Raw genomic sequence first — 21,615 nt, forward strand, 5'->3', positions numbered from 1 at the left:
AATGCAACTTTTCACATTCTACATGTTTAGAAATACAGCAACCATCCTTGCTGACAAGAAATGTGAATCATCCTTCAGCCATGAAGCTTACTTGATAGCCTTGGGCAAGTCACTCTCTCTTAGCATAAAGCACCCTCCAGGTTTTTTGTGCAAGGTAACATTAGAGGGTTGAATTCAATGGAGGAAGAACAGGATAAAAATGTGATTTAAAAAAAACACCCTCAGAGCTCACTTCAACCTGTGATTTCTTACATGTTCAAAGGTTTAGCCAGAGGCTGAAATGGAATGAACCACCTCTAGCTACATCTGGGGAATCAGCAGTCATGTAAACAATAGCAACCTTGTTGTCTCTGATGGGTGAATGAGTAATCTGTGAATAACCCAAGAGAGTCATCAGCAAGAGTACGCCTGAATTTTTTGGGAATACTCAGGAACTCTTTCTAACTGTAGATAAGATGTGCTTTTAAAATGTACACACCAATCCTCTGTAGGTTTATTCTGATGAAAATCAAAATAGAAGGGAGCTGCTGGACTCGATGGACCCTTGGTCTGATCCAGCATGGTACTTCTTATGTTCTTATGTGGTTAAGTGGTTAGAATATTGTTGTCGTTGATTTAATTTATTAAAGAAAGCCTTAAAGGCCTTTTAACAAAGCCTTTAAAAGATTTTATTTTACCATGGCCTTCTCATAAATGAGTACTGTTTTGCTGCTATTACCCTTGATGTTCTTGATGATTTTATTGTTAGTTTTCTCAGTTAGCTTTTTTTGTTTTAACTGATATTTTACTGTGTCTGTTTTTATTGCTTTTAATGTTTATACTGTTTTATGTGTTGTTGTAAGCCGCCTTGGGAGGGCTTCTGCCTTGAAAGGCAGCCAAGAAATGTTTTAAATAAATAAAATTTCTATCCTGCCTATATACAGAATACCCTAAATGGTAATACATTGGACTTATAAAGCAGAGAACCAGGTTCAAATTCCCATTCAACTGGATGACACTGGGCTAATTGCTCTTCCTCAGTCCAACATATACCCCAGAGCAATTGCAAGGATAAAATGTGGGAGGTGGAGACTTCATGCATGCCACCCAGAGCTTCCTGGAGGTTGTGGTAAAAATGTACTAACTTCCAATGTGTTTGCTGGACCTTATTCCCATGTAAGAGTGTATAGGATTGCAACCTTAATTATGTAAGAAAACCACACAGCGTGAGAGCACATCCTCCCATGATACATATTTGTTGTCATTTTAATATTCCACAAATATTATTTCAGTGGAAGCACATGGCCTAAAGCATCTCATTGGTATATTATAGATTTACACTGGATCTTAGCCCTTTGCTGTGATACCAGCACAAATATAACATCATGCAACACTGGCATAGCTGTTGGTATACCTAACTAAAGCATGTGTGTGCTGACAAGTTATGCTTTATGCTTAGGATGTGTGTCTTTTTATTAATATACAGCATAAGCAGGTCCACATCACTCCCCCACCCCAGAACTTAAGCTAGTATTTTCAAACATTGCTGAGGTCATGATTCCAAACTAGTCTCCGTTCTCTGGATTTAAGATTACTTGCACCAACACACACACACACACACACCCAAATGATGAAAAATCCCACTGATTCATGTGGAATTTACTTCCAGTAGGGTGCTAGATCCAAAAACAACAACAATCCTGACTAGTTAGTTTTAAAGCCAAGCATACCAGCTTTAAAAGCGGAATGGTTAAATTGCTGCAAAAAACTGACTAAACAGAAAGCAACATTGATCCCAATGCATCCTATTCTTTCTAGCCCTGGGGGGCTTTCCATATGAAAAGGCAGGACAACAAGGGAAGCCATTTCAATAAAAGCACTGTCAGTGATCCTTATTTTACTATAAAGTTTCCCTAGGTGATCCGCATTCTGTTGCAAAGTGACTTTGAAAGTCAGCAGCTCATTAAACATCTTGCTTGCCACCCCACTTAAAAAGTCATTTATTTCCCAACTGGAATCCTTGATTGTTATGCTTTTTAAACATCTTGTCCCATTCCAATACAGTAAAGAGATGATGGTGACACACTTTGGTAAAGGTCAACAAGCGCAACAGCAGCACCGTTGACTTTCAGCATAACAAATTGATGGGGCTTTCATAGTTCCTAAGGCAAGAAGCTACAGGCACAATGGTATATCCATACAAGAATGTACAAAAGAGAAGCAAAGCAAAAGCCAATCACTTCCAGATGACTAAAACCAGAAACAAAAAAACATCATCCAGATGTAGGCAAGGATGAGATAGCTACTAACCCATCATCACCTCATTAGGGCTTTCACGTGACATGATAGCCCACTGTGGGTTATTTAACCCACGGTGAGGCTGTGGCACATGTGGGGTGCAGGAGGCACTATTTTGAATATGCAATCCCTGCTTGGAAGTTGTTGTGTTGTGTGAACCCAACAAGTGTGGTTATGCAAAGTTAAACAACCGTTGCATAACCCATGGACTGTTTTTGGGTTATGTGAGGATTGTCGTGCGAACCCATGCTTGCCGGGTTCACATGACATGAGAACCCCCGAGTGGGGGTTGGATATGCAACCTGGCATCTGCGGGTGCTGTGGTTTGTCTCTCATACCAAACTTGGGTGGCCCCATGCCTATCTGCTTGGAAGCAAAATGGGGCCATCCAAAATAAGGTTATGGTTTCTGCATATTTGGGGCACTTCTCTAATACCCAGAAATATACTACTTCATAAATTACAAACCTACCAAGAACTCTATTCCACCTTGGAAGCGGTTTTTAGGTCCAGCTGCTGTTGAGATTATGGTGGGTGGTTACCCAAGGGGCCCTTTAATTGTGACACCCAAAAGAGGGCCTTTCCAGTAGTAGAACCCAAGATCTAGAATAGCTTCCCAAGATTTGGAATAACATTCCAAAAGAAGTTTTTAAATGTGCAGTGACAACCATTTTGCTTCAGTAGCTCTTTTCAGAATTTTGTCATCAGGACTGACTGCTGCCATTGTTACACTTTGATGTTGTTTGTGATTTAGTCATTCTTGTTTTAAGATTATTTAAAATTATGTCATTGTTACATTTGATGTTATTTTTATTGTATTACCAACTGTGGTCTCTAGTGCAGTGCCTGAGGGCAGCACTGTGACCATAAAGCCAGGCTGAGGCACCACCAAGGATTTTCCCACCCTCTGCAACTGAATGGAGCTAGCTCTCCATTCACTTATATAGGGGGAGAAGTTCTGCTTGCCTAAAAATGACTGGTGGGGGCAAAATGCACCCTCAGCAAGGACCCTTGGAGAAACAGGATCTTTGACCCCACTCCAGCCAATTTTGTTACCCCAGGCAAATGAATGGAAAAAAATCTCCATTCACTTCCCTGGGGATGGGGAACAGAGAGATAGAGGGAGGGAGGGAAGCCAAAGTGAGAAGCACAAACAGAGGGTGCACATGCACAGACATGGGGGGGGGGGTCCTCCCCACATTTTTGTGACTGTTACTCTAGAGCAAGTGGAGGTGAGACCTGTGCTCTAGATGGAATAAGTAAGAGAAAGAAAGACTAGGAGGGGGGCGGAGAAGAGGAAAAGGAAAGTGGCTCCTTTCAGAGAGGCAGTAGTTCAAAGGAAACTAAGTGGGAGGTGGAGGAAGTGAGACAATTGTACATACCTTACATTTTGGTTTTTAATTGTTGTGAACTGCGCAGAGAGCTTTGCCTATTGGGCAGTATAGAATGAATGAATGAATGAAAGAAAGAAAAAGTTGGCTGAGGGCTTTTGTGTGTGTGTTTTTCCTTTTCCTTTTTTAAATTGTAAAGCTTCGCACCTGTTGACAGAGCCACAAGGCACTCCGCATGTATTCTCCCCAGTACGTCCTGGAACATGATGTCCTAATCCTCCTTTCGGCATAATCTGTTGCCTGCAGCTATGTGGGACAAGTTAAAGGGAGGAGAAGTTTGTGGCAGCTAATTAAATACTTTTCTGTCCTGAAATCACCAAGTCTTATGGTCTCCCAGTCACCACAAGGCTACTGAGCTCAAAGGGAAGAAGCAAACTCTATTAAGGCACATGATAACATTGGGCAGTTAAAAAAAAAAAAAAGATTTGGGGCACATGCCCTGGTGTGCCTATATAACAATGCCCATGAGTGCTCAACAAAGTTTCGACATGTTCTGTTTAACTCAGTTCTCTCAAAATCCTCACAAATGTTTCATTATTTCTTTTTTTCGCCCAGCTGCCAGGAAAGGATAAAAATAAAAAAGGAAGCTTATTTGCTGGGAAGAGACTGTTGTAGAAGCAGTCTCTATGGAGGCCCATAGAACGTGGCTGTTTATTGCCCTGTGTAAGATTCAATGGCCAAGCTACATTTATATCTTGTAAATGTGATTATCATAACTGCTTCCCCATCTCTGGAGTCCTGAAAAAAATGGCTGGGGGCTGTGAATGACTGCAGTTATGATAAAGTAAGTAGTTCAAAACACATAGCAATCCTACGAAAACAGATTTTTGTAGCCTATACAGCAGAACTAAATTTGCTACTTACAACGTATTCAGGAAGACAGGCTCATTAACATTACAAGAGTTGTATGAAGTAGCTTAATTTTACTGAGCAATTTAAGATAAAACTCCCGAAGTGTTAAACATGCTATAAAATTAAGCTTTTAATACTTCCAGATGTATGGGTGTATTTATAATTAGGGGTTTGTGGATTTTTTAAACTGGCAAGTATCTATTTGAATATTTTTCCAATGCGCTCATTGAGACAGAGCATGCAATTTAACAAAATGAGGCACTGAAAATGAAAGTCACTGCCTCTTCTTCAGCAGACTTAGGAGCGGATTTGCTGTGATTGGTAGGAAGAGCAATGATAACCATTAACCACTTGGCGGCACTAGAGAGAGGCTTTTGGCTTTTCGATTGCAGTTAATACAGTAGCTACCTTGCAATATTCAAAGGGTCAGATGATAAAGAAGGAATAGAATCACTTACAGCGTGTTAACTTACCACAAGGTTTATTACTTGTGTTCACCCGGGAAACTGAGTAGCTCCCCTGAAACCTGCCTAACTCCACTCCCTTTCTACACAACTGAATAATAATCAATGCAGGTTCACAATCCATCTGAGAATGGTTAGCTTGAAGCAGGTGCTACAAACCGAACTATTCCAGGTTCATGGTGGCGGCTGCTGGCGAACATGATTGCAGCCGCACTTTAACCAACAGCCTCAAAAACAGAGGCTCATGACATTTACTGGCTCGTCCAACCTAACCTTTCTACATGCAGCAGTGTGGCCATGTATGAGATTGGGTGAGAAAATCCATTAGCAAGGATGAGCCTCCCCGCACTCCAAAATAATGGGCGTCTGCAAATCATTTGTTCCTGCGCCAACCTGCTTCTCCACGCTAGTGAACATTTACACTGCCAGGATCAGCCAGGGCTCAATCTAGGACACCTCCTGGTCTGAGCACTGTCTTGTGCTCCCTCTAGTGAGCCATTTAAGACGGCAGACTGGGATGAGGAGGGGTAATACAACCTCAGAGGCCCCAGCGTAGTTCTTGTTTGATCCTTTTGAACTGGTCTGGCTATAAATACTTCCTGGTTAGGCCTGGTCTTTTGCATGGACAACAATCAGAATCTGGCCTTGTCTGAATGGATCCTTAGTTCAGGGACAAGCAACATGGTGCATCCCCTGACACCTTTCTAGGGGCTGTCAAGGTGCCCTCTCTCCCACTTTTTTAAAAAATTAAGACAGCTTAATACCAGCAGCTGGGATTGCTGTGAGAAGGGTTTTTTTTTCCTGTTGGTGCTGAAAACTATGGGTTCAAATGAGTTGTTTAGTGTGTTGGGGCTCATACCCCACCTCTGCCTTGTCCTCAGGTTTTGGGGCAGGTTACTTGTCCTTTGCCATGCCTCCCATGGCAGCCATTTTGTGGTGTTGCCCAAGACAGTTTCTCAAATTGCCAGATGTGCCCACGGCCCAGAAAGGTTACCTACACCTACCTAAGTCTGTGTCTATGTCTTATTGTGGTTTTAATTTTTGTGAACCGCCCAGAGAGCTTCGGCTATTGGGCGGTATAAAAATGTAATAAATAAATAAATAATAAATAAATTGCTACCAGCCGGACTATACTTTAGTTTCTCTGACTCTACTTGCTGCCCTCACTATCTGCCACCTTTAGAACGCTTACACATCACCAAAAAAGGAGAACAAAAGATGACACAAATTTGCCTAACATTTACATATGTTAATCTATATGTACAGATGAAAATTTAGCCTGCCTTTCTGTCTTCTGCTTCTTTGGATCCTCATCCCAGGCCCTGCAGCTGGGCACTTCAACTCAGACACTTAGGTGCAATAAACCCTGCATTTCATTTTGTGCAAAAATTGCCATTTTTAGAGTTCTTTGTAAAAAGTCTTGTAAAAAAAAAAGTACCAGCCACTCTTTTTTGTGTATTTTTCCAAACCCGAAAAGAGCTATTGCAAATTAAATTTTGGGATGATCAGGTGGAGTGTTAATTAATTGAAGGACTTATTTTATCTAGGCTGATTTGGCTGGGAAACTAATTGATTGGCTTTGCCATTTGTGAAATTTAAATAAATCCTACTGATTCCTAAATTTACATATATAAATTAGCACATGCAAATATTGTGCAGATTTGTATCCTATGGGTCTGCACCCTGAATCTTTTAAGTTCCTTGCAACACCTTTTGACAATATCAACCTAAGATGGATAGGAGGTACATAAACAATACATAGGGCTAGATCCAGACTAAGTTCACTGAACTAAGATGCCATTGAAATCAGTTGATTTTTAATGAGACTTAAGTTCAACTAACTTAGTTTGACTCCAGCCCAGTGTTTTCAGATAATGGGTAATATCAAATGGTAGTCTTACTTAGAGTAGACCCACTGAAATGAATGGGATGTAACTCAGCTACAATTAACCTAAGTCACATTCATTTCAATGGATCTACTCTACAAAAGACTAACATTTGATATTACCCAATAATCAGTTAGGTACTGGTCAGACAGCAACTTTGACTCTGTTTAACATTTCTCCTTGGACAAACTAGGGTTAATAATATAAAATCTTTGTTAGTACAATTTATCAGTAATGCAACAATTATACTATCAAAAACTATAAAAAGGTAACAGGTGATATCAGAGGATTCTGGTTTGGTTCTGCCTTTAGAAGAAACAACAAAATAATTTTTAATACAAGTTATGTATTTATTATACTTCTATCTTGCCTTTCTTCAACTAAATTCAACCTACAGAGGACTCCCATGCGATCTTCCAACCAGGCACTGACCAGAGCCATGCCTGCCTAGCTTCAACAAGGCTGCTGCATCATGCACCTTAGGACCAAAGGCCACATAACGTTCTACATCCAAAAACAAAGAATTCATGACAGATTTGCAGAGTGGAAGAGAGTTTTGGAAAGAAGCCAATGAGAAAAGCATTTAGAGTGCTTCCAGATGGAAGGTATTTCAAGTGCCATTGCGCATGCATCAGTACATATAAGACCTGGAGGCTGTATGGGGGCTGTGCCAATTCCCAGTGCTGATCCCTACTAGTCCACACCGCAATCTGGGAACTATCAGGATAAGTGCGAGCAATACAATCAAAAACAGCAACTGTTGCGCAAAACCCTCATGCTACATGAGCTAATCATCCCTCTCCCGCTGTCACTTTCAATGCAATGCTAAGTCAGCCATGAGGAAAGCTGCTTTCTGGACAGCCCTTTACAGATCACAGTTGGTAACTGTCTTAACATGACCTCTCAACAATTCATTGGGTAAATGGGGAAAAACAGAGAGTCTTCAGACTCCTGCCCAAATATTGTGCTTGGGGACGAATCACGGTTTGAGAAAGATACAGTAGTACTGAGGTAGTTGTCCCCAAAAGTACTTCAGAGGAGAAAAAAAGAACATATGAAAAATATGGCTCATAACAACCTTCTGGATATCCATAGAATGTTAATATGGCATGGGACAGTAAGATTGTAATCCTAGGCACATCCGAATGGAATTAAACGTCATTCACATTATTGGGAATTATTTCAAATTCTACACATGGAAGCTCAGGGATATTTTGGATCTTGCTTCCTCTACTGAGCGTATCAGATACAAGATTATGGAAATCTGGATACTGTATGCTAATGGCTACATTGGCCTTGATGATTTTTAGGACCAATGTAGCATTTATGTAGGCTAAGCCTTAACCCTAGTTAAGGGGTTGGGAATGGGCCACAGGATCATGTAGTCATCCCCCTTTCTGACCTCATTTCTTCTCAATCATCTGTAAAAAAGAAAAGAAAAAAGGACTGCATTGGCACCAACAACCACAATTACCATGATTAACCAGGGTCTGTAAATTAAACTTTGAAGTTTAATGTTAGTCATGGTTAAGATCAACACAAACATAACCTTTAATCATGGTTAAGGCCAACTGGAAATGGGAGTAAGTAGCTAAGCCCAAAGCTCAAATGGATTCCTTAACTATGATTAAGGGTCAGATTTTATATGTACCAGTCCTCAGTGAGGCAAATGAAGGTGTGAAACATGTGATAATACCTGGAGGCAAAAGTTAAGAATAAGCAAAGAGATTTAACTTCCTACTACTGTGGATAATTAGAGAACCACTTACAAAACAAAGTAGTCAATTCAGTACTAAATGGAGTTTCTAAATTGAAATAAGAAATCTCTCTGAAAGATACACTTTAATCCAACCAGGATGAATTCCATACCCTGTGTGCACATGAGGTCAGACTAGATAATTGTAATGGTTCCCCACTGGTCTTAAAAGTGTGTGAATTTAAATTGCTTCCATACTTAATAGTCTAGAAGAAGCTAAAGAGTAACTATTCCTTTGAGACTATCCAAATTATGGTCAGTGAGTAAGACCACAGATAGGTTTAATACCAGCTTGGGCAGATAAAATAGCAAGAGAGAACATAATAAGTTTTGATCCACAGAAGGTTCTAGGAGCAGACAAGTGCATTTAAACCTTTTCCAACTCTTAATGAATCTGCTTGAGCTTAAAATTGTTCAGTACAAACTTTCTTTAAACTTAGCCATTTCCCAACAAGTCCTTTGGGCAAGCAAATTAAAAAGTGGGGTTTTTTTCTTTCAAAAACTATACCTAAAACAGACTTTATTGCCAAAGTAGAATACTGAGCTGGAAACATGAAATAATTGTTTTTGTGAAGGGAAAAAGTTATCTACAATTTGTAGTCTGATGACCTGAAGACAGCAAATGCTCTCTGTCTCTCCTTTGTGAATTAACTGCATGCATCTTCCTGCCTAAACTGGAAGAATATCTAAGCAACTGAGTACTATTCAACCACCAGTAGCAGAACAAATTGGTATTATTTTATGTATTAGATGTCTTTAAGATTAGTTCTCTAAGCTTTATGCAACCATTTTAAAATACAGCAAATAACACAGTAAGATCAAGGGACTATGTCCAAAGTTGCACGAGAAGGCATTGGCTTGTGCAATGCGATTTGCCCTTCCTCTTCTGATCCACATGCCCCCCAGATCTGCTCCGGAGGATTCCCCAACCCTCTGGAGCAAAGTTGGACGGCATGTGGCAGGCTTTAGAGAGGAGGGCTAGTTTATTCCACCAGCAATAAAATACAATCCAAACTGTAGGGCTAAAAAACCAACCAATAAATACTACCCAATAAATAAATAAGAGCAAGCATAGGAGTCAAACATTGTGCATTGTCCTCTGCAGGAGAGACCAACAGAAGATCTACAGGCCTCTTCACACACAGTATTTTCCCCCTCATTTTTATTATCCAAATGGCAACCAGGTTGGTCACTGGTACATCTAGGGGTGACCATATTACACCAACTTTAACATCACTCCACTGGCAGCCAATTAGTTTCTGGGCGAAGTACAAAGTGTTGGTCATTACATTTAAAGTCCTACATGGTTTAGGTCCAGGTTACCTGAGGGATCGCCTTCTCCCGTACAATACGCCCCGCACATTCAGGTCCTCTGGGGAGAACTTACTTCAGTCAGTCAAAACTAGGCTGATAACCGTTACCCAGAGGAACTTTTCTTTTGTAGCCCCCAGACTGCAGAATGGCTTGCCAGAGGCAATTCATCAACTTAACACTCTCTCCAAGTTTAAGACAGCCATAAAGACTAATCTCTTCCAGCAGGCCAACCCCGCTGAATTTTAAACCTAAGAATTTTAAGATATCCTGATAGTTATTTTAATATTGTACTGGTTTTATATGCTCTTTTAATTAATTTTATGTATTTGATTTATATTGTATTGTTTTACTAATGTTGTTCCCCACTACAATCCAAAGGGAGAGGCAGGTAAGAAATGATGATGATGATGATGATGATGATGATGATGATGATGATGCATAGAACCTTCTACTTCCCTCATAATTCTTCTCAAGGTTTCATATATTTCAGAAACAGTTAGGTGCCAAACAACTGCTGGTTCCAAACCCCTGAAGCCATCTGTGCCGCCTTTTGGATCCTAGCTATGTTTGAAGACCCCCAGAGGGAGGAAAATATATATAGGGTATCACACAGTTCTACTTGGGACTTAATAATCATTAGAATGCTTCCACAGTTTTGAATGGTGCATGATTAGAGGCTGTAGCAGCTGGATTAAAATAATTTCATGATTTATAATTATGCACAATGCCAGTAACACTGACCACAAAGAGCCTACAAAGAAGTCTTCTAATAAGACAGCTTTGTCTGCATTCCCAAATGCCCCTTTCACTTAGTCTGAAAGGGCTGAGTCAAGATCTGGACTAAATACACTCTTCCTTGAAAACTTCTGTTCAAACAAAAGTGAGGTCAATCACATTCCAATTAAGGAGTGCCTTATTTTCGAGGGATGCAGCGGGGGGGCGAGGATGAGATGTAACACTAAAGGCTGTATTCATGCCCAGTTGAATACCATCACAATGCACAATATTATTAGAATATTATTACTTCGTTTCTCATGAAGGAAGTCTAATACAAACAAATTTGAGTTACACGATTGGTTCCAAAGATACAGAATTTGGCAGATATTCCAAAGTTTCAGATGAACCCCAATAAAAATGTATGGACAGCATCCAATGTTGCCATGGTGCTAGTGGGAACGCCCGCTAGCCCAAGAGAAAACTAGCGCTACTACTGCAACCAGAAACTAGTTGAAACTAACGTTTCTGGAATGGGAGAAATCAACAGAAGAGACCTCCCTGACTTATTCCATTCAAGAACTTCTAGTTTCAGATAGGCCAGATCCTTTGAAAATGATTTGAAAACTATGTGGAGTGTGTCCTGGGCCCCAACAGTTGTCACTACTGTTATAAACCGTTTTAAAGCAGTTGTGTAGATCCTGTCTTAGTTTCCTGGGTTGTGCCAGCAAGCACTAGCTTCCCATTGTGCTAGCAGTCACCCCTGCTAACACAACATGCTTAATGCTGGCAGATTGCTAGTACTGGATACTACCCTATGAGTGCTAAATATCTGTCTTGGGTAGAAAATAGCCAGTAGCTGTACATCTATTTTCAGTTGGGTAGCACAGTGTGGACGGCTAGTATGCATCTTCCTAAAACCACCATATCTCTGGGCAAAACATCCATGCTCCTTCCCTTCCTCTAGATACAACATGCATTTCATTGACCATTAACTGCCATGTTCTCCAAACCATCTGCAGGCCTTGCATTTTTCACTCTCCATCCCTCACCTGCACGACAACATCATCAGACATAAAAGACAGAGCGTAGCAGTAATTTGGGGGAGGGGGTTTACATAGCAACACACATAGCATCTTTTGGACCAATAAAGAAAATGCCTCAGGGTTTCTTTCTTACCAGGAGACGTTCATCCTGTAATTCTTTGTAACTTTTTTCATTATTCTGGAGTCTCTCTGAGAGGTCTATAATTACTTTCTTCTTTTCTTCTATCTCTTCATTTAATCGCTTGTTTATGGAAATATACTCCCTTTCTAGCCTGGAAAGATGGAACAGACTTTTCAGAAACATTTTAACTACTACTATGTTAGATGCTGACCAATGGTATACAAATTCTATTTCTGTACCACCATTAGATTTTTACAAATGTTTAATTTTAACAAAATTAGAAAAATACTAAAGAAATGCTAAAATGACAACTTTGAGTATGTAGCAGCCATAGGGCAGTATCTAACTGGGCTGCTACACTTATGCAACTAGTGTAAATAACCTCTAGCACAATGCTGATAGAAGTGTGACAGTTTTTTTGCGGAAACCAGACCTTTTGGATACTATCCAAAAACAGTATTTTGGGTTTAACGTAACAGGTAGATTATATAAAACAGATGTTGAAAATCATCATTCAAATAATCCAGAAATTTCCACCTCACTGAAAAGCTTCTAGGACTAACCAACATCAAGTTATTTAAAACTTGTTAAATAGCACTATGTCTTCTCAGAATATGGAATCTCTAAATAAAAAAATGTTTTCAATTTCATTTTATTTTATATTTGCAACCAAAGTGAGAAGTCCTAAAGTAAAGTAATGTTTGAAACTTTCGTCCAGTTCAGATGTAGTGATCTCAAAACTCCCAACCATGGTTTGGAGATTGGGACTATGCAGTGGACTCACACCTTCCATTCTGCCTCTTGCTCTCCAACAAATACACTACTGCCTTCCACGGTTTGCTGTAATCATATCTTAAGTGTTACCTCTGCATTGGGGCTAACGTGGATTGCTCAGACAACCTTTCCACACATTCAAGGAATGTCAGGCTGCATGGGATAGTACCACTCCTTGCCATCAATAAGCCCAGTGGCCGTGCCCCCCTCCATCTATGTATTTGGAGCAAGTGAGAAGGGTCCCTACGCATGTACTGATGTTACATCCAAATTGGACCAATGTCTGTTTTGCATGCTTATAATATGCTACTAGGTTGAGAATTTCATTTCAAGATCATTAGACCCCTAACAAAATCCTTATGTGGGGACCCACAATCCATGATAGTTAAACCAGTTTAACACATTCCCTTAAAACACCTAAAATACATTATTTGAGAGACTGAATGCTACAGTTTAATGGGCAGTATTTTTCATTATCAACTCAACGACTGCATATTTTTAGAACACCCTGAAAAAGAGTACTAAGTACACCAGTACTCCATTTGTAACAGCACAGGTACAAATAGTGAGGAGAGATTTAATTACCACAAAACCCAGTATGAAGATGGTTATTTGAGGAATGAATGTCAACGACAGAAGACTGAGGATAAAGAAAACCATGAATATTCCAATGAGAATTCAAATCAGGGAAAAACATTTGAAAAAATATGTAAATATTAGGGAAATTAAGATAACTGGTAGACACAATGGCCATCAAACCAAGGAACAGAATAGGGAAGTGTGAAAGTAATAGAAATTGACGCAAAGTCATACAAGAACTACCTGAAAGGTCAGTACCCATGGAAGATGATGCATCCATAGCAGAAAAACTTGCAAGAAAACAAAAATTGAGTTATAAATTAAAATAAAGTATACTAAGTGGCGAATTAGAACCCTTTATCTATTGTTTTTGCCAGCATTACAATAAACCGGTAACTTTGTGGGTCCCTGTTCACAGGGTATTAGAGAATGCCAAGGCTTTTTTTCTTGTAAGGTGCTATTCCATAAATTTGTAATGAGCTCTTCAGAATCCTATAGGTTTAATTTGATTTCTAGTAAGAAAGTTCTAAAATAAATACAATTTCAAAAACCATCATATTAGAAGAGTGGCTCATGATAGATTCTGTCAGATAGAATTACTCCAAGAAACTATTGGAGGTCTCAAAGAAGAGCCACTTGCCTTGCAAATCTTTGATAAAATGTGAACAAATGATATTCTAAACATTTTGTTCTGTTTTTATAAATATAGAACACTTAGAGGCTTATAAAAAGTGTGTGTGGTGATTAAAACTTTCATTCAGTAGCAGCAGCAGAGAGATGGCCTAGTGGCCGAATTGTGGGGCCTAATCTACACCTGGAGGCCTTCCGGGAGTGGGGAGGGATGATCATGGGGTTTTGCGCTTCCAGGATCATCCCTTAGGGGCCACATGCCAGTGAGTTTTCCTGGAAGTAAAGGCCGGCCGTTCCAGGGTGCCATTCTTTTTTTACAAGAAGCAACATTTGCGCAACAGCGCGGGTGCAATCCTGTGCAAAGGTACACTTTTCTTAAAAACACACACAACAAACTCGGCACTAGAAGGCACCGAGAGCCATCGCAAACATGGCGAAAATGCTCTCCCCCTCACCCCTGGACTATCCCAGCACAGCTCCTTGCTTGTTTCATGAGCCCCACTACTTGTGGGGAAGAGCCACACCATCCATGGACTTCAGGATTGTCCCAAGGCCAGAGGAAAAAATGGGAGAAAAGCAGTCCCAGATATCCTGGGAGAACTAAGTGGTCATCCCCAGTTCACCCCGGGATCAGCTGTGTATCATTTGGACCCACAGGGACAACTTCAAATTCATCCCAGGATAAATGGCAGGTGTAGATTAGGCCTTGTACTCCGTCTTATGCTGCTTGGCACCTGCCCCAGGAATGAAAGAGAGCAACGAGCACAGTTTCTACTCTTTGACTGGGTGGACTGAATCCTGCCTCTAAGGAACACAGGAAGCTGCCTTAGCCTGAGTTAGATCATTGGTCCATTTAGCCCAGTATTGTCAACATTGATTGGCAGTGGTTTCTCCGGGATTTCGGGCAGGATTATTTTCTAGCCATACCTGAAGATGGCTGAGATTGAATTTGTGTACTCTACCACTGAGCCACGTACACTCTCTTCCCCTTCACAATTGCAATTCTCATGGATTTCCAGTGAAAGGCGTGAGGCCTGATCCTTCAGTAAGAGGATAGATCAGCCTTCCCCAATCTGATGCCACCCAGATGTTTGGGCTTACAACTCCCATCATCACTGACTATTGGCCATGCTATCTGGGGCTTGTAGTCCAAAACTACAAATAATAATAATAATAATAATAATAATAATAATAATAATAATAATATAAACATCTGGAGGGCACCAGGTTGGAGAAGGTTGGTATAGAGGCATGTTGGCTGCCTCTTTTTCTCAGGCTGCAAGTGTATGAAAGTGGATGCAAGCTCCCTTCAATTAGCCATGCCCCTAATTTAACATATTATTATTATTATTTGTTACATATATTTGTTACATTTGTACCCTGCATTTCTATTAAAAGAATGCCCCTGGTGGCTAGCAATACAATCCTCAATTTAAAAAAAAACCCATCACTTCATAAAACCATCCAAAAAAGCAGCTAAGACACCGTTCCACAACTGGGTGCCCTCCAGATTTTTTGGCTTACAATGGTCAGCATTCAGGACCATTAGCCATCCTTGCTGGGGCTGTTGGGAATTGAAGTCCAAAACATCTGGAGGCCCCAGGTTGGAAACAGCTGAGTTAAAAGCATATATAAATAGCAGCCAGTTGAAACACCGTTCAAGGAAAATACAGATTAAAATACAGGATGGCAGAGAAAAACAGATTATCTCCACAGGTTAAATCTCTGGTTGAATAATAATAATGATGGATGGACGGACATCAAAGAGGGGGCTAGACAAGCCTCAGACTCTAAGAAGTTCCATAGGTTGGACACAGCCACTGAAAACACCCTCTGCTGAGCTCCCACCAAACACAGCCATGGATCTTCACCTTCCCTCTTGGTAAGGTCAGGCACTACTTCCTCACAATAAATCTATTATTGTGGCATCAATGTCACTCTTGATACATTTAGGATTAAGATGACACATAACATTAATTTGATTTCTATCAAGTGGCCACGTGAGCGTGGAACATAGGGTTCTCTAGGCAGAGAAACTGTTACTTCCTTAACATTGTGTTGTAGATCCAAAAAAACACTCTAAACAGACATTTGTTCATGTGAGACTTAAACCACCTTTGAGCATCACTCGTGCCATTCATGTTAATATCAGGTAAATGTTCATGCTGTAGATAAAGTGGAGTAGAGCCATTCGTGATGTGAATGAACACTGCGGCTTGTCAGAAAGATGACTCTCCTTGCTAAAATCTGGTCAAAGTGGCCATAGCTGGCTTCCAGTTTCAATCTGTTGTGCACCCAGCCTAAGGCCTATGTCTTATTGGTCAATCAGACAACAAAACATGCATTTTCCCTGCCCTTACCATCCGTTTTTCAGTCAGCCTTGAGAATCCTCTGATTGCTCTTCAGGGAATTTCCTAATTCCTGTCAGACTACCTCATTAGAGTGCCAAGTAACCACACAGTCTTTCCCAATTCTACCTAAGTGATCCACTTGGGCTCACTTTGCATGATGAGACACCTCAAATTAGCATAGCTTTTCACAAGCCCCACCCCCACACAGCCTCTCTGAAGGCTTAAAAACCATCAGTTCGTTCACAGATGGAACCTACGATTAAAAGGCTTTCTGTATTAAAGGGAGGAACAGTGGTTCTCCAGAGATTCAGACTTACAGATCCAGTTGGTGTTGGAAACTGCTAAAACGGGATACTCTGTGCTGTTTGCACTTTTGAGGGGAAAACATGTGCTGGGCCATAAGGGAGGCTGGTGGCTTAAGGCCCTTAGCTGTGGCTTTGGAAAATGAACCTTCGCTTCTAGGATCCTTGGACAATGCAGCTATGAAGGAGACTAGCCTTTTTTTGTCAACCAAGGACAATGTCTAAATTTTGAATTACCTTCTTTCGTTATTGTTCACTTGTTATACGATACAAAATTCCCCAAAAATAAATATTGTTCTGTTCTACCAGATTGCTGTGCAGGTAGATTTAAACCCTTTGTCCTCTTCTATGCTTAAATGCTTTGATATGCTAAATCCACTGGCAAATGCTTAAAAGGCAATTAGTGACATAGAAAGCTGCCTTAGACTATTCATCAGATAGCCCAGTGCTGTCAACTACTGCCCAGGGAAACCTTTTTGGGTGTAGAGTTCAATGGGTTTTCTTAGGCTTGCCACCCTCCCGGACTTCATTTTAGTTCCTGCTTTGGTTCCTGCTGCAGCACCCAAATTCATCTGCAGCAAGTTGGGCCAGTTTGCAGATTTTCCAGGAATTTTGCACATTTGGGGGGAGGGGGGAAGGTTCTTCAATTTGCCCTAACTATGGCTAAATTCATGCTTATTACAGCCAAATTTCTCAGCAATGGGCATTTCTGCTTTGGCCTGACTCCCAAATGAATGAGTTTAAGATTGCAAGGGAGGAAGGATTCTAAAGCAATAATCAAATTGTTACTGAATACAAAGGTGTATTTTATGTCCTTAGCTCAAAATCGTAAAAAGAGATAAATTCCCGAGTATTACACATCCACAGTTTAAATAACACACAGGTCTACTCAAAAGTAAGTGCTCCTGAATTCAAGGTAGCTCATGCCTAGGAAACCAGGTAAAGGATTGTAGACTAAGTTTCTAAACAGATCCAGGCACACTGACTACTTCTAGAACTGATCAACTGAGAAAAAAGTAGCCATTAAAGGCCAATTCACACAGCAAGTTAGATAATCATTTATCACATCACCAACCAGCTAAAAGTATGTAAGTTATCAGCTTTGTGCTACATAATATTCAAGGTGTACGATTATTTCATTTTCCAGTGCTCTCACTTCCAAAGAAATGCAAATTCTGAATCAGGAAGTAAGCAACTTACATGTTGATTTTTTCAAAGCTCTCGTGAGCATTGCGCTTTTCTCTCTCATAGGCATTTTCTACCTCTTTAAATTTGACTTTGATCATTTCCAAATCAGAAAGCGCTTCTGCCTGGCTGGCCTTCTCCACTTGCAAAGCTCCTTCAAGGTCTCGAATCCTTAACTGCAAATGGATCAGAAAGCAACAATCAACACTTCAAGACTGCTATGTCCTTACTCAACATAAGATTATTTATTAGGCAAGCCATTAACCATGTGGGCAAAATAACTGTATCCATACTGAACGCCTCTTACGCGCACACACACACACACAAGGTCAATGTAGGTATAATGTTTTTCATCCCTTAACTATGGGCATGTCTACACCTATGGGTGTATAGGGCCAGAGAGGGGGCAATCCCAGACTTACCTACTTCCGGGATTGTCGCCCTCTGTCTACACGCGGTGCGTGACGTCCCGGGAGGATGGAGGACGTTGTGCTGCCCGTTTTGTTTATTTTTTATCAAAAAAGAGCGCAGGAGCACTCCTGTGTAAAGGTAAAGTTTTTTAAAATAAAATAATAGCCCAGCTTGTTAAGTATATGAAAAGAAATACTTGCTTAGTCATTAAAATTGTGTGTGTATGGCTATTTCAGGGTTAAATAGAGAAAGACTATCTGTGAGCAATTACCTTGAGATAGAGGCTGTTCTGGGAACCTTGCCAAGATTCTAAGTTAGCCTCATCACAGCTGTATGTAATGTAGATAAGAATTGTGTAAGATGTGTATATAGTTTCTCACTTGTGTAAAATGGAACTGATCACTGCTTACTGATCACTGCTCTATGATCACTGCTCTCTGTGTATGCCTCAGTGTGCTGATCTGAACTGATCTGAATTGAACTGCACAGAAGCCTGAAGGAAATAAACCAGCTCTGCTGTGTAAGACCTGCGTGATGTGTGTTTGTTTCTGAGCACAAACAGAGTTCCAGAGAGAGAAAAGTTCTGGCACAATAACCCAACAAAGGTTATGGGCCCAGCCCAGTCTAGCCCAGTCCAGCCTACACCAGCCTAACCCAGGCAGAGGAACCAGAACTTGATGGGAACGGTGCAGTATCAGAACCAGAACCAGGAGTCTGCTAAAACAGAAAACTGTTGATGAAGGAAGACATCAAGCTGAAGCCAGTGCTGCAAAGTGAGGAAAAATCTCAGTCGGCTGACTCTGAGGAGGACTCTGAGCAGGAGGACGGTGAGATACAAATTCCTAAAGCAGAGGAAATGGCAGGAGCTAATATGTCTGGTTTGCATCAATTGTTAGAAAAGCTGAATGACTCTAACTATGCATTATGGTCTTACAAAATGCAAATGTATCTGATTCAGGCTGAACTGTGGTATGTAGTCACAGAGGATCCACCAGATAGAGCAGATCTACAGAATGCTAAATGGTTTAAGGACGATGCAAAAGCAATGGCAGTTATTGCATTAGCTGTGGAAGACTCTCAAATTTCCTTCATTCAGTTTTTGAATACATCAAAAGAGTGCTGGAATGCGCTACAAGCTGTATATCAAAGAGAAACAGCGGGCAGTAAAGTAATTCTAACCCGGAAGCTGTATGGAATGAAGCTGAAACCAGGGGAGTCTATGTCAAACCATTTGAAAAGCATGAGAGAAATCTTCAATCAACTCAGGGCACGAGGGATGGAGTTTACAACTATACACCAAGTCTATGTGATTTTGTCAAGTCTTGATTCATCGTACGACGCGGTTGTCACCATGATGGAAAGTCAAGAGGAGAAAAATTTAACCCTTGAGTATGTAGCTGGAAAACTACTGGAAACCTATGAAAGAAGACAAGCTTCAAAACAACAGAGCCTTAAACTTCCTGTGGCTGAATTTCAACAAAGCCATAAATCTTCTGACGTGGTGGCTGCATTAAAGGCAAGGAAATGCTTTAACTGTGGTTCCACAGGACACTTAAGGTGGGATTGCAACAAGAAGAAGAAAAAGCTGTTGACAGCAAAGTGGAGAGAAGAAAACAACATGAATGAAGCTGAATCAACAAAGAAGTGTCTTCTAGCAAGAGTCAAAGAAACAATGAATCCTTGGTTTTTGGACTCTGGGGCTTCAATAAGTATGGCAAAAGACAAACTTTCATTTGTAACCTTGGAAACTTCTACTTCAGAGCAAAAGTGTGTTACCCTTGCAAATGGAACAAAAATCCAGATTTGTGGTGTGGGTAATGTATATTTTGATTGTCTGGGAGTTGAACTACAAAGTGTTTTATATGTACCAGAATTGGAAACAAACCTTCTAAGTGTGTTTCAGTTAACAGAAATGGGGTATGAGGTTTGTTTTACTGAAGAAAATTGTACTATAAAACAGGGAAACAAGGTGTGTGTGCAAGGAATAATGAAAGAATCTTTGTATGTAATTAATACTTGTACAGAAAATGAAGTTGTAGCCAGCAAAGTCACAACAAAAACAATAGCCAATTGCAAACCACACCAAGAGTGTATCCATTTAACTCATAAAAGGTTTGGTCATGCTAACTATAAAACAATTTCTAAGATTCCAGAATTGTGTGAAGGGGTGAAAATCAAACCATGTTCTAACTATGTAGAATGTAAGGTATGCAGTGAAACCAAGTGTCATAAGTCAAACATTCCAAAACATAGTGAGAGAACAACAAAAAGAATTTTTGAATTAATTCATGCAGATCTTGCAGGTCCTTTTGAGACAAGTCAAGGAGGAAACAGATTTTTCTTGTCTATTGTTGATGATTACAGTAGATTTGGATTTGTGTATGTGTTAAAACAGAAGAGTGAAACTTTTGGAAAGTTCAAAGCGTTTGTTAAGTGGAGTAAAAATAGATTTAAAGAACCTATAGTTAATCTAAGAACGGACCGGGGAGGTGAATTTCTTAGCAACCAATTTAAAAAATTCCTCAGTGATGAGGGTATACAACATGACCTTACTGCTCCATATTCACCATTTCAAAATGGAGTTGCAGAAAGGAAAAACAGAACCTTGCAGAACATGTTAAGAGCTCTATTGAAAGAGTCAGGATTGTCTAACCTGTTCTGGGCAGAAGCTTTGTCCACCTCAAATTATTTGTTAAACAGGCTTTACCACTCTGTACATGAAAAAACTCCATATGAAATGTTTTACAAAAGAAAACCTAGAGTGTCACATATAAGGGTTTTTGGAAGTAAATGTTTTGCTCATGTTCAGAAAGAAAACAGACCAGGAAAGCTAGCTCAAAGAGGTTTGGAATGTAAACTGTTGGGATATGATACACAAACAAAAGGCTACCGTTTGTGGTCTCCATATCACAAAAGTGTAATTGTAAGCAGAGATGTAGTTTTTCATGAACAAATGCAGGAAACAAAACAGTATGTAAGTTTGCCTGTAGAACAGAAAGCTGTAGAAACAGAAGAAATTCCTGAACAATCTCAGCAAGAGAGGGAGGGGGAAGAAACTGTAAAGGAGGAAACTATGCCTGTAACTATGCCAAAGCGACCAGAAAGGGAACGCAAAGCTCCAATTCGTTATTCAGATGAATACCAAAGCAAACAGGTTTCTCATAGAGCTTTACTAATAGCCTATGAACCTACTTCATTTGAGGAAATTCAGGAGATGGAACCTACAGAAGCTCAGGGCTGGCATGAAGCAATATCAGAGGAAATCAGAGCAATGAAAAAAAATGAAACGTGGGAGCTAGTACCTTTACCTGAAGGTCGTAAAGCCATTAACAGTAAATGGGTATTCAAAGTAAAACAAAATGAGGAAGGACAAAATGAGGTGGAACGTTCAATGGTAAAACACAAAGAGATGTTTTTAAAGCTGGGTCTCAGATTGTAACACAATTTAAACAACATGCGCAAGAGGAGGACTGTTAAGTATATGAAAAGAAATACTTGCTTAGTCATTAAAATTGTGTGTGTATGGCTATTTCAGGGTTAAATAGAGAAAGACTATCTGTGAG

General features: G+C 40.2%; 1 protein-coding gene across 3 annotated transcripts in view; it reads right to left on the reverse strand.

Annotated features, from left to right (window-relative positions):
• The window catches only part of CCDC171 (coiled-coil domain containing 171), a 210,964-nt gene that overhangs the window by 158,522 nt on the left and 30,827 nt on the right, over positions 1-21,615 (reverse strand). For all 3 annotated transcript variants that reach the window (XM_063129238.1, XM_063129237.1, XM_063129239.1), the window contains 2 exons: positions 17,657-17,817; positions 11,833-11,971 (listed from right to left, as the gene is read on the reverse strand). In XM_063129238.1, coding sequence (XP_062985308.1) covers positions 11,833-11,971; positions 17,657-17,817 — 300 coding nt within the window. The remainder of the gene's footprint in view (positions 1-11,832; positions 11,972-17,656; positions 17,818-21,615) is intronic.

Source organism: Elgaria multicarinata, chromosome 6, assembly GCF_023053635.1.
Source record: "Elgaria multicarinata webbii isolate HBS135686 ecotype San Diego chromosome 6, rElgMul1.1.pri, whole genome shotgun sequence".
NCBI classification, from domain to species: domain Eukaryota; kingdom Metazoa; phylum Chordata; class Lepidosauria; order Squamata; family Anguidae; genus Elgaria; species Elgaria multicarinata.